At 43.4% G+C, this 13,708-nt stretch overlaps 1 protein-coding gene across 1 annotated transcript; it reads right to left on the bottom strand.

Annotated features, from left to right (window-relative positions):
- Positions 1–9,307: 9,307 nt before the first annotated feature.
- On the bottom strand, positions 9,308–13,708 carry foxj1b (forkhead box J1b). The gene is made up of 3 exons (XM_026316501.1): positions 13,453–13,708; positions 12,600–13,266; positions 9,308–11,939 (listed from the first exon to the last, which is right to left on the bottom strand). Exons 2-3 carry the CDS (start codon positions 13,188–13,190, stop codon positions 11,064–11,066), a joined length of 1,467 nt encoding a protein of 488 aa, XP_026172286.1. The 5' UTR covers positions 13,191–13,266; positions 13,453–13,708; the 3' UTR covers positions 9,308–11,063.

Raw genomic sequence — 13,708 nt, 5'->3', positions numbered from 1 at the left:
CTGGTCCAGGTCTAGCTCAGCCTCAGCCTGGCTCATTATGCCTGTCTGTCCTTCCTCCTCCTCCTCCTCCTCCTCTGCCTCACTTTACTGTCAGGGTCTACACAGGGTGAGCGTGTGGATTCAGATGGTGAAAAGACACAACCAAGTGTCCCTGTGATCAAAGACAGAGACACTGGCTATGTTCACACTGTGCCTTTTCTGATTGCTATGTTACGTGTGACACAGTCTTGTTTTATAATCAGTGGCGAGCAAAGTTTCACTAGTATGTGTCAAAATATGTGATCCATCAATGGGGAACCTATATCCAACTTTTACATGAGCGCAGTATTTTAGAACTATTTGGAGAAATATAACTAACAGGTTAAACCTCTTCTCTAAGAAAACACACACGAGAGAGAGAAAGTGTCAGGAATGGATTAACAGTGGGTGGGGTGAAAATCTTTGCTGTCTGGCTAACTAGTCTACTGCACTGCAGCATATCACCTGCTATATACATTGTTTTGTGGGGGGTTACAGGTTACACTACAGGGACAGTCATTATACAGAATTTATATGAGACCTGGTTCTCATTCTGCTTTATCAGATTTAAGTAGGACATTAGGACTGTCCTGCTTTTTGGGGAACTTGCCATCTGAAATATCAATTTCAGTATTTGAATTTTACTCACATCTATAAGCAACAAATCTAAATGACTAAGTGACTAACCATGCATGGATGGCTTTGATACAGACTTAGAAACAACAACTGGGTCTTTTTATCTTGAGACATTGGACCTTTGTGTCATGTTAAGGAGCCTTTGGAGCTTGTTCCTTTCTACATTCACAACCGCTGACCCCTGACTGTCAGCCAGTTGCTTTCAGGTCCGTGCTTCAGTTTCTCTTCAGTGTCCTGGCTGCATAGCACCATAACCTCTATCGTACTGCTGAAGGAGTCACGTTAAGATCATAAAAGATTTGCATTACAACAGTGCTTTATTTTTTTTTATCTAAAACTCAGTAAAATCATGTTGAATTATATCTAAAGCTCAAATCAAAGTGGTTGCACAAATAACTGGAGAACAAAATATAAGAGAATCTTACAGACTGAGTAGACAAGATGCACAATGCGTTTTGAGGCTACAGGTATACATTGAAAGCTGAAGAATTATGCCGGTGTGGCTCCATTGTTCATTCAGTGTGAAAACTGTCAGGTTGAAGGAGAACAAGCTTGTCAGACAATGGCAGGTCAGTTATGTAAGTTGTCTAACCAAAGGACTTTTGTTCAAACGGGCGAACTTATTTTTATGGTTTCAAAAGGAAAGACTCTTTCCCCGTTCATTAACTTCTGCCATGAATACACTTTCTCACCAACTTGTAATTTGAGCTAATGTCTATGTCAATATCAGGCAGCTTATATAATACAGTCTGATTTCAAAAAACCTTTTTAGGTCAAATCCAGCATATATTGGCACAAAACGTGGTTGCTTCAAATGTGAAATGTCTCAGCTGTTTTTCTAGTCATCTAGCACAGAAACCTTGTCTTATGACCAAGTATGCTTTTGTTTGAACATGTGAAAAAAAAAAAGGTTTCCCTAGGGTGGCAATGATTTGAAGGCATGATGTGAAGACATGTGAGTGTGAAATGTTGAGCTTGAGCAGGACTTTGTGAATATGCTGCATGTTCATAAGTAGAACAGGTGACCCAGGGGTGTGCTACAATTTCAGGTCACAACAAAGTTATATTTTCTTAGGCCATTAATTGGCCATGAAGGGCACATTGCACCATTGGGGACCACATGTTTACTTTCATCTTGTGTTTTTTTTTGTTTTTTTTTTTTGCCTCAAGTTATTCTGGTATTACTGGTGATAACTTTAAACTTGTAATCTGAGTTCTGAGACATTTGTCATGATCTGTGTTGTCTCTATTCTTTTAAATATTCTGCTTATTTGTTTATTAATAGGTCACCGTATTTCTGCTATAACCTCTGCTCTATAGTCAAGCAACTTCCTGTAAGTTCATATTTACATCATTATGCCCCAAAACAAAGGGCAGTCTGTTTGTTTAAAAAAGTGGCCCCTTTGCTGTTTGTCTGTTGAGTTTCATATGTAAATCTCACCTGCCCTTGTTTCACCACCACCAGCACCTCTACCCACCTATTTCCTTGCTCCTACCAATTCATGTTGCCTCCAGCATCAGTCTCTTCAGTATCTTTCCCTTTCTCAATAACCTCTTCCCTGGTTCTCATTTTCCCTGCTCTTATTTTCACCAACTCATGTACAACTCTCAGCCGTGTTTTCGCCCCATGGTGCTGCCTCTCATCTTCCTCCCCTCTGTCATGTCCGCGCTGTTCTTTCATCACCTCTCCCTGCATCTTCATCTCAGTCTCTCTCAACCGCTTTCTCCCTATTCTATCGCTTTTTTTCCCCCTTCACCTTTTCCCAGTGGTGGTCTTGGATCGCTTTGTTCTCCAGAGGCTAATTTGGCTGTTCTACTTGCCAACCTAGCAGCGGGAGCTCCATGTATGTATGTATGTGTGTGTGTGTGTGTGTGTGTGTGTGTGTGTGTGTCACACTTCTCCCCTGCCAGCTGCTGTTATACAACACTAGCTCTTGCCTCTACACACAAACACCTCACCTGCCAAAAAATATGCATACACACATGCACACACACACACACACAGAAAATCACTGCCTTAATGTGGGCCGTCATGTTTTTAATCACTGTTTCATTCATGCAGTTGACTGTGTACATGGAACTGTGGAGGCTTTTGCTGTATTGACTCTTGAAGTGAAGATACTTTATGTTGTTTATGTTATGGCAGTGATGGTAAAGATGATCGCTACACATGGTTTGAACTCTATATATGTTCTCTTTCTGCGTGACAGACAGGCGGACAGGCGTGAAGTCAAAGCAAAGCAGCAATTGGTTCCAGTGAGCGAGGTCTAATCAGCAATCGAGTATGAGATCCTTAAGTGGCTCTGAGGAGAAGGAACACACACAAATGAAATGCATATGTGTCTACCAACCAGAATCACATGCAAATGCAGATTTAAATACCGAAGGCCACACACAAATGCATATTTATAAACCAGTAGACACGCTGATAGCTATCATCATGTTCTAATGGGACTGCTTTGAACTCAGAGCAGCAGAGCACACGATGTGCTAACAGACTGATGTGCTAAGGACATATCCGCACAGAGTCACACACATGCACAAATACACACAGTTCATATGAGCCTGATACCTTACCTGTCAGAGGCAGGTGTGGTCTCAGAGGACCCAATCAGTTTTAATTAACCCCTTGTGGAGGAGAGTGGATGGGGGAAGGGTTTCAGAGAGAGAATAGAAGGAGAGATGAATTTGTGCTTGTCATTGCAGAAAAGATGGTTAAGATAAATAAGAGAATTTGTTTTTTAATTTCTCAGTTTCTAGGAAAACAAAAGAGATTATGCATTTCTACAATGTAAACAAAGAGCAGCTGAATAAAATATGGATTGTCTTAAAAGAAGAGTCAATGTGTGGCATTTGGAAAGCTTAGAAATTTTTATTTTACAGCCTCACCTTTTCCTCTGATGACAGACTTGGCTTGACAGTCCCACAGTGTCTTAACTCTGTTTTTATTCTTGCCCCTTCATGTAGGTAGGTGACAATGTAGAAATAAAAAGAGTGGAAAGGCATGACAAATGCAAATTCTTCCACATGGTGCACTAGGGGCCCTTGAATGGTTGGATGAGCACAGAATGATTATGGTCACAAATCTCAACCCAATTAAACATCTATAGGAGCTTTTGGAGCAAAGTGTCTGTACCATTATTGTCATCCAAACTGATGTGTCACCGTCTGCATCGTACCGTGTTAACAGAGAGAAGACACAAGCCTGGGCTGTCTGACATTGACACAATGATGTCAATGTCATTGTTGTGTCTTTCTCACACACCTCTCTAAAGACATGCACGCTCACAACACATTGGATCCCACATCCATTATTGAAGGCTTGGTGGTTAGTGCAGCTAAGAATTGGTAGATAGGGTGTCACTCCGCAGTCGTCCTTGTGTAATCAGAGGTGAGAAGGGGAGAAGGAACGAGATCATGTCCAGTAAACAGACGTCAGCGAGTTACCGTTAAAGAAACCATTTACGGTGAAGGCTGTATGGAGGTGAAGATTTGGCTTTCGTTGTTGTCAAGGCATTCATTTCTCACCCTTGTAAGCTGTGATATGTGGTACAGCTGTGCATAATTGTGTATTTCTGATCTGTTCGTTGCATGAGTGCACTGCTAAAAGAGGGCGAAAAGGCAGGGGTAATCTTGAGGAAGAGCTGTATTCAAAATGTACTTATGTGCATGTGTCTTGTATGTGTCCTTGTGTGTATTTTGTCCCAGAACCCCCGCAGAAAGTGTGTGCTCTGTACAGCTCCCCTGGTGAGCCAAATGCTCCACTGCTTCACAAAGCAAATCGCAGCTAATCAAATAAGAGCCCTCAGCAGTGTGGAGCCATAGAGAAGAATGAAGAACACTGTGTTGTGTGTGTGTGTGTGTGTGTGTGTGTGTGTGTGTATGTGTGTATGCATGTCTGGAGGAGGGGATGGTGGAGGCAGTCTAGTGACTTCAAGAGGTCCTGGATAGTATGTGGAGGTGGAAGGACACACACACACACACATTCACTGCAGAACCTTGTACTGCAGTCAAAGACACACAAACTTGGAAGGATGCACACACTCATATATTGCACACAGATATATAACTGAAGCATCAAGTGAAAGCACACATCAAGAGTCTTTTGTGTCTTTCATCTTTTGTTTTTTTTTTTGCTTTTCAAAGTATCACCTTGACTATCTCACTTTTATCACATCACATCAGGGGCTTTATGGGAAAAAACTAAATGCTGATTATGAAATAGTACAAGACTTTTCACTAAATCCAAGGTCTGTGATGGCTGACTGCAGATAGCATTTCAATTTATTTTGCCATGATGGTAATTTCTTTTAAACTTTGGCTGTTCAATTGTATGTTCAATATAAATATAAATATATCTATTGTTCTAGCTGGTTCACCAAGTTCTGGAGCAAGTTGTGCATCTCATACAGGACAGCACTCACATCTTACTGCCTCAGGACAGGAGGTTGCACGTTGAAGCTTGAAGCCAAAGTTCTTGGTGACCATGAAATGTGATCCAACCAGGACATTCTGGCTGAGAATCGGGCAGAGCAGCAGGCCGGATTGGGTAGGTTGGTCCAGACTTGTTTTCTGCCTTGCACCTTGGCACCAATAGTGATGCTTTGTGAATGGCAGTGATCCAGCGCTGTCCTGGCTTGATTTCTACTCTCTCATCCGTGCTTGTCCTCCTGACACGCTGCCCTCTGGATAGCCCTCTCTGTTTTGCCATGTGAGGGTTCATGCAGTTGTATCTGTGAGTAATCTGTGGCTTTAGTGTGCGCGCATAATTGTCTGTGTGCTCTGTGTGTTTACGTGGGTTTTGTGTGTATGTGTGGGCAGCTGTGTGCCCTCCTCCTGTTTGCCTCCTGTGGGACAATCAGCCGCTCCCTGCAACCACAGAGACCGAAGGCATGGGGCAGGAATGTTTTTCAGTGACCAAGTGGTGGATGCCAAGATGCTTATACACGCACACACACAAGCCAAAAGAACCCACATACCCACTTACTGTGTATCCATCCAATATTTTTGACAGATAGTAATTTGTCATATCGTTAATCATATCGTATATGGGTTCATTATTTAGAAAGATTCATCTGTTCAGGTGAATGTTTATGAGCATACATTTTTCTAATGGATGATGATGCCAGCATTTAAACACTGACCAGGTGCAAGTTGTGTTGACATTGCTGACCTGGGAATGGTTAGAGAGTGTGTGCACAAATGCCATTTTGCCACTTTAAGTAGTGACTGGGTCTTTAAAAATGCCTTAAAGCACAGAAAGAATCTTTTTAACAATCTATCTAATAATGTCACTGCTCGTGTTCTTCACCCTGCTGGATTTTTTTCTAGTGACATTTCCAAACCTGCAGGGTTATACTGGGCTAGACTGGGAAAAAGTGAACATATATTGATAATGTTCTCGGTGGCAGATCTAGAAATTTTTACATGTGGTGGCAAAGGAGTGGCAAAAGGTTTTGGTAGAGCGGCATAAGAAGGTGGCATATGTGGGAGTTTATACCCCAAATAAAAATACAATGCTTGGCCCACTTGGCCGTCTGTGGATCCATCACTGAATGTTCTACACAAAATGAACCTCACACATCCAGGGTAGCAGCAGCAGCATTGTCACTGAGATGCAAGCACAGAAAATCTACACTGTGAAAGAACCTATATATGTTTTTGGAACTGCCATCTGTGTTTGTGGGTGTGTGTGTGTGTGTGTGTGTGTGTGTGTGTGTGTGTGTGTGTGTGTGTGTGTGTGTGTGTGTGCGTGCGTGTGTGTGTGTTCACTTGTATTTGCACTCATTTGCACCCCTGTATTTATCTGCACTACATGCTCTGAATAAATAAAATTAGCACATCAAAACTGAAACAAAATCTAAAGGGTCTCTGTGTGGGTTCATGACAAATTGGAGATCCAGTCTTCATTAGTCATCACCACATTCTGAGCAAATACAGGCTCTTCTGGACAGAATACCCACCAATAAGCCTTCTCATGAGGCATAGCCCCAATAAAGATTTACTTCTTATAGTAAAGATACTGTTCATATGGTAAGTAAACACGACTATGTGCACACTTTGACCAATTATGCAAATAGGTAAAACCCTAATCTCTGTAAATGAAAGAAAACCCCCCCACCGTACCACACCTCAGTCCTTTTATTCTAATTTACCATCCGCAATTCCTTTCAAAATGGATGATCTAAATGGAGCCCTCATTAGCATTTCATGCATAAACAGCAGTCTTTCAGAAAGACTGTTTAGGTATATTTCCTGCCTAAGCCCCTCCTCTGGGGGGTCAATCCAGTCTGAACAGGCATTAATGGATGGTCAGACCATTGAATATAATCCCAGTCTTTTTTCCTTATCAATATGTGATGAGGAGAAACCAGAGAAGAGGGACAATTTCCTGCCAGTTCCAGTGAGGTGAAGGTGACTCCTACTGAGGGCACTATCCTGACATGTGTGTGTGATTCCTTGCTCCTTCAGGTCCATGTGATCTAACACTTATCTGTACATGTAATGACTCACGCTCAGGGGTTCCTCAGGGGCTATAAAATAGGCTTAAGGCGTATTACGGCTGCAACTTTTGGCTTTGTACCACAGTGAAGGATCTAATTAGTGAGGGACCCCTATCATGCATCTATCTACTATCTACCATCCCCCATAAAGAATAGCTCTGTGGTTATCCCCAATAAATGGGGAGTCGAACCCTCTGTATGTCAGACTGGAAGGGGCGCTTCAAAGCTGGTTGACCCTGTTTATGCCTGACTCTAATCAGGAGCTGTCCAGAGGGTGCCATGATGGTAATAAAACACATAATACACCCTCCTCTTGTCTCTGTCCCTGTGTAGCCCTCCCAAGCTAACACAAAAACACACACAGACTGTTGCAGAGCCTCCCAGAGGGGCACCAAGGAGGAGGTTATAAAGCATTATAAGCCAGGTTAGCCTACAGTGACAGCCCAGCTTGTTCCTCCTTCTTTGAGCAGGTCCGCGTGCTGGGCAGTCCAAGCCTCCCTCCACCACGCTGAATAGAACTGCAGGCCTCTGGTTCCACAGAGATAGTGTTATCTGGGCCTCCACAGGGCTCCAATCGCAGACGTGTACACACACGCTCAGCGGGCAGCGCGCACATCAGCTCGAGTGCAGACAAAGAAACCTGTGGACTAACACAAACATTATGGGCATATAATGTAACCGCACACAAGCACATGTGCACACAGTCACAGACAAACAAAGACCAATGTGAAAGTTCACTCACAATAGAGGCCTCTTTGCCCTTAAACTTGACAGTGATAGTGATGCTGCTGTTCAAACTTTTACATTTCCATTGTAAACAAAAGTGACCTCTAGGCCTGTAGCTTATATAAATTGGCCCCTGGCTGTCACGGGACCAGCCTCTCTATCAGCTGGAGTGATTATCTCAACGCAGGGTGGTCAGTGGTCACACGCCTTGGCCTCGAAGCTGCCAGCAGTGCCTGCTGTTTTAAGGAATCTGAGTTATTCCACCCATTCTTGGAGATCTCTACACATGACCTGTCGCTGCTGGGAGCCACAAGCTAGAAGGACGGGGATAAGCCGCATTTCTCCCTTTTCCTCCAACAATTTCAATTAAAAAGAGATTTGAGGTGGAAAATCACATTTTCATTCAGGGCCTGCAAACCAAAATCCTAGAAAAGCTTGAGATGAGATGTGGTTTGAAGTTTTGAGTGCCTTTTCTAACAACTAGACATCTTTTTTTGTGGAGGAGGCTCAGTCAGATGCAGAAACACCACATGGCGTGGGCTGCTCTTCACATTCTATACATATATAATCTAAATCCCACATAACACAGACCCAGAGCGATGTTAAAAGATGTATATGTAATGGCTGTGAGTCTTTTTTTAATTACCCATGCATCAATGTTTTCTAATAGTGCAGTGTATTTACACTTTTAGTCAAAGGTATGGGCACATTCATACAAGTCAATAGGAAAGAGTGTCCATGCTTTTCCTTTAAAGTAATTTGGACTTGATGAAAGTGTTTCTTAAACAGTTGTTTGTTCTCTCATTAACACTGATTTGACCCAGAGGCACACAATCAACACTTCTAATTAGCTGTAAAGAAAGTGAACCTACTTCAAACCTGGGCACAGTGACCTGGCCTGTCCGTCGCTTATATTTTTGAACTCATGGGCGCTAATGATTCCTGGGGCCCTCAAGCTTCATACTTTTACTGTTCCTTTATGTTTCTTCAGAATATTTTGAGCCATGCCTGTGCTGTGTCAGTCTGTAAGCCAGTTCAACCACATTGAGCTTAATTCTGGATGGTTTGTGAATAAAAAATATTTACAGATATTCATGGTCCTCTGAGGATGAATCCTATTGACTGCAGTGACTCTTACTGTCTCAATAATGATCCCAGGAGTGAACGAATGATTTCAAACTAAAATGTTTTAAGTTAAATATATTATTATATTGCCTTGCTGCTTATGCTATTATATCAACACCTGTAGGTTTTAAATTCCAAGCAGGTCCTGTCTGTGCCGATTAATGATAAACCCTCATACACCTTTTATTTCTCGACTGCACAGCACAGAGCTCAAATCGAACAAAATTCCCAGCCATAGCTTTATACTGCACTCCATCATGTGTAGAATGACAGATGAATGATACATGTTTGTGGTATTGTTCTTTCTTTAATTGACACCATTTATTGCATCAAGGCATGGTTGCATTTTTAAACAGCTTTTAAAAAAGTACAAATGAAAACAACACGGTAAGATTAAAGAGTTCATATCAAACTTGATCAATGTGATACAATAAGAAAATCTGGCCTTTAAGAGCTGAATTTATGCATCTGTTCACCATTTACGACCCCTTAAAACCAACAGTTATTATGGTTATATATAATTTGAAATTTAGATCATTGAAAACAAACCATACGAATAAAAAAGACATACACCAAAATAATGAAAAAGAACAAATGGAAATCCATCACCTAGTGGCAGAAAACTCTTCTTATTAATTAATCAGCACAGAAACACCAAGGAACTGCATATTCTTCATCATCAAATTTGGCGAAACATAATTGACAAATGCCCACTTTTGTATTTATTTGGAAAGACAAACAGTCCGTTTAAGCAAACAAAACTCTTGCGCAGTTGACTTATTGCAGTGTTGAGTTTTTTGTTCAAAAAGAAACTGATATAGACACTTAAAGAGTATGCGCATGATCTTCATTATCGTCCGTAAACTTCAGAAGACATTATTTTAATACCATAAAACTAAACATCCTGAAAAAGCAAAACGTGGTCTTTCTTTCCTAAAACTGCGGCCTATCAAAGTGCATATTGTTCGATTTTCATGACTCAGTTTCAGGTCTGCTCCTCTTTTTGCTTTGCAATACATAACTGTAGACAAATGGCAAATGTCCCTGTCTAGCTTCATGCTCTATACTTTAATGAACATATATATATATTAATTGATTATATAATAAAGTCAGAAGTCACTGATTTCTAATATCAGACTATGAATTTAACATTTTCCTGTTTCCATCGAGCACTAGCTTCATCTTTTATCTTCACGCCACATAATAGACAGTTGAGATGAATGGCTGACTCCACTGCATGTTAGTAAAAAATGTTAAATGCTAATGTAGCAAAATAGAATCCTGTGTGTTTTCGCAGTCTCCTGTTGACAGTGCTTGTTTGTGGAGAGTGCTGTGAAGGAGGGTGGTTGGGTTTTCTTCACTTTTCTCCTGCTACGTACAGAAAGCTGCCGCTTACATTTCGGTCCAGGTCGGCTCTCACTGGAGCACATCTGCACTGTTATCGTTCAAGAAAATCGAACTTAAAGGAAGTCCTGTTCTGTGCACACGGTGAAGCTTCCTTCATTGTCCTTGTTTGTGAAGAAGCCATTTGCTGCCATTTATTCTAGAGTGATATAATCCCTCACAGTCTGTATGAAACTTTAATTTGGTTAATCAAAGTTATTCTGTTGTATTGTTATTTCATTATGCCCGATATACCAGCACTGCATCACATTACGCTGTGCTTCCTGTCAAGCACCTGACATCTTCAGGAAGAAATAGGATTATGTGCCAGGAAATAGACCCTAATCATGTTGTCCAACAAAGGTTATAGTCAGATCGAGGTCTTTTTTAAACACGTCTTTCTTAGCTGGCTGTGTAGTTCAAGTTCAAAGTAGGTTTGACATGATCACATTAGTATTTTAACAAAAAAAAAAAAGTAAATGTTACAAAAAAAATAAATTACAAATGCAGTGTATTGCAGAATGATTGGAGGAAATGCAGAAGTGACCGTGATGCAGCTCTAGCTGTCAACAGCGTTATCCCACTTAGTGCTAATATGGAGTTTGACCAGCAATCAGAGATGTCCCTGTCATTGGGTGTAATTAGGAGTCAGTATGGTTTCATGGTTAAAGGTCACAGATAGGCCTCTACTCTCTCCCATGGCTGCATCTCTGTGAAGAAGCCCTCGCACAGGCTGAAGCCCTGATCCAGAGTTAGAGGAATGGCCTGTGCCTCTTCCTTGATCTCCTCCCAAGGCTGCAGCACCGCCTCCTCCGGCCGCTCAGGGAAAAGCGTGGATGGCTCATCGAACTGCTGCAGGTGGTGATGGCTCTGGAGCAGCTGGTCCTGGTCCAGCTGTTGCTGCTGCGGCACGTGGAGTTCTCCCATATTGATGGTGCACTCCATTGAAGCAGCACCCAAGTCCATGTAACCATAGGACTGGTGGTGGTTCAGGTGCTGACTCTGACCCATGAGGTCACCTCCTCCGCACCACCTGCCCGGCCCCGCCGAGTGCTGCCTCCCCTGCATGGAAACCTCCATCTCACAGCCGAGGGAGCTCAACGCTGTGTTGATGTCCAAATCCTCGAAGGTGCTACAGTTCCCACTGAGAACGTCATCAAACACGGACGCCAGGTCAAAGTCCCCCCTCAGGATGTCTGCTTTATGGGCTTCTGTTGCTAAAAGGGGTGACTCAGCCCCACGGATCATCTTGTTGTTTTTAGAGGGCACGTGCTTCCGTTTGCCACCCACCCCTTGGTAAGGGCAGCCATTTTGGGTGCTGTGGTAACCCTGGAGCAGTTTGCTCTGTCGGTGTGTGCCACCACCGCTGCTGCTGCTGCTGCTGTTGTAGTGGTTAGCAGACATCCTCCTGCGTTTGAAGATGCCATTGACAAACATATCAGCATACTGAGGATCAATCTGCCAGAAGCCCCCCTTCCCAGGCTCGTCTTTTTGTCTGGGGACCTTCTTGAAACACTTGTTGAGGGATAGGTTGTGACGAATCGAGTTCTGTATGAAAGACAAAAAGAAAAACAAAACAAAAAAATAAATCAATATTCAGCATTATACTATTAGCTTTGCGCAAATTTGGGTTAGTCATGCAAATCCTGAAAATGCCACTTTGTCCCAGTGAGGGAGACAGGAAGAGAGAATCTTTGGGGGGGGGGGGGGGGGGGGGTGTTTTGTTGTTGTTTGTATAGGAAAGCAAATGTACCTAATGAGGCTTTCTAGTAACAGGCAGCTCTGTGCATTTCAAACATGATCAGCTGTGCTTAGCTGCCATCTCTCTCAGGAGCCCTCATTAACACACACACGCACACACACATTAGAGTGCTCTCTCCTCCGCATCTCCATTCCCTTCAGGCAAAAAACCCTGCATGAGTACTCTCTTAGAAGATGGAAATTTCTGAGACCCTTGCATTGAAAAAAAAAACACTTGTCTTATAAATCATCAAAGGATGTGTGTGTGTGTGTGTGGGTACAAATTTCCTAAACCACATCTGAGCATTTTTGTTGTCATCTTGACAAAGAGAAGGCCTTGCCTGATGTCCTGTCTACAGATATGGTGTCTGATGGTGACACTAGAGTCAACTGCTCACCCTCCCCCCTTCACCCCTCCATTTATCTCACTCATCAATAATAGAATGAGAGTTATCCGGTCTCGGTTACCTGCCAGCTGGGCTCCGCATGTCTGTAGTAGCAGAAATTCTCCGTTATCCAGTTATAGATGGTGGACAGAGTCACTTTGGGTTGCTTGCTGGCCTGCATGGCCATGCAGATGAGGGAGGCGTATGAATAGGGTGGTTTGACTTTAGGGTTGGTTTTGTAGTCGACCTCCACCGGCGGACTTGCTTGGATTGGGATCTGTGGGTAGCCGGATGTGGGATGCGCGCAACTGGTGAACCTCGGTGGTGTCGTGGTGGAGTCGCTGCCAGAGGTAACGGGGCTCCCGAGATACAGAGGCATCCCGGTGGCGGCGGTGTCCCCGGCCGGGGGACTGGACGGAGAGTCCGTTCCTCCTCTGGGGAATCCGAGCCGCCTGAGAAAGAGGTGCTGCTGAGAGGATGGACAGCCGGGTCCGGTGCCGTTGGGTCGCTCCGGGTCCGCGCTGAGAATGGAGAAATTCTGGAGCCAGTGGAGGCTCGTGAGGCTGTCGTCAAAGGGGGCAGAATCGGACCCGGCGACCTGGTCCTCTGGGTAAACCGCCAGCCATTTCTCCTTAAACTTGTTAGCGATGTCGGGGCTTGTCAGGACTGGCATCCTGGCTTGGTGTGCGCAATGGGGGCTGAAGACGACCAAAAGGATCTTCAAATCGGCATTTAAAGTGTAATTTTATCTGAGGTCAAACAAAACATTTACAAGAAATTAACAAGAACAAAGGAGTTAATTTAAATAATCAAATCCATCCATCACTCCGTGAAGTCAAATAAATCACCGCGGGTGGAGCATTGTTTGGACAAAATAGCCAAAACAAGCTATTTATTCAACCTGAAAATTGCCAAATGACGCGTAATTTCCCTACCTCCGGTGCAGGCTTTTTGGAGGAGATGCTCTGTGTGCACCTGTTGCAGCTCGTCCCTGCCTCTCCTCTCCAAGGACTCAGCGGCGCATCCAGTCTCTGCGCAACAAGTGCGGCGGGGGGAGGGCGAGGAGCCTCCAGCAGTAGATCATAGGGAAGAAAAAAAGCTGAAAAACGCCACTCAGGACAGATCCATGTCGGCGCAGGCGAACCGGGCAGTTACAAACGCTCTTCTCTGAGTGTCTGTGGGAGATCAAGA

The sequence above is a fragment of the Mastacembelus armatus genome, chromosome 19, assembly GCF_900324485.2.
Source record: "Mastacembelus armatus chromosome 19, fMasArm1.2, whole genome shotgun sequence".
Taxonomy (NCBI): domain Eukaryota; kingdom Metazoa; phylum Chordata; class Actinopteri; order Synbranchiformes; family Mastacembelidae; genus Mastacembelus; species Mastacembelus armatus.
The sequence above is the reverse complement of the archived record's forward strand: the minus strand, read 5'-3'. Positions and strand labels throughout refer to the sequence as shown.

Bases quoted from the DNA above. Each gene is read 5' to 3' on its own strand.
- foxj1b (XM_026316501.1), bottom strand. From the start codon at position 13,190: ATGCCAGTCCTGACAAGCCCCGACATCGCTAACAAGTTTAAGGAGAAA. The intron at 11,940-12,599 runs GTAACCGAGACC...TCTTTCATACAG, and splicing joins ATGCGGAGCCCAGCTGGCAG to AACTCGATTCGTCACAACCT.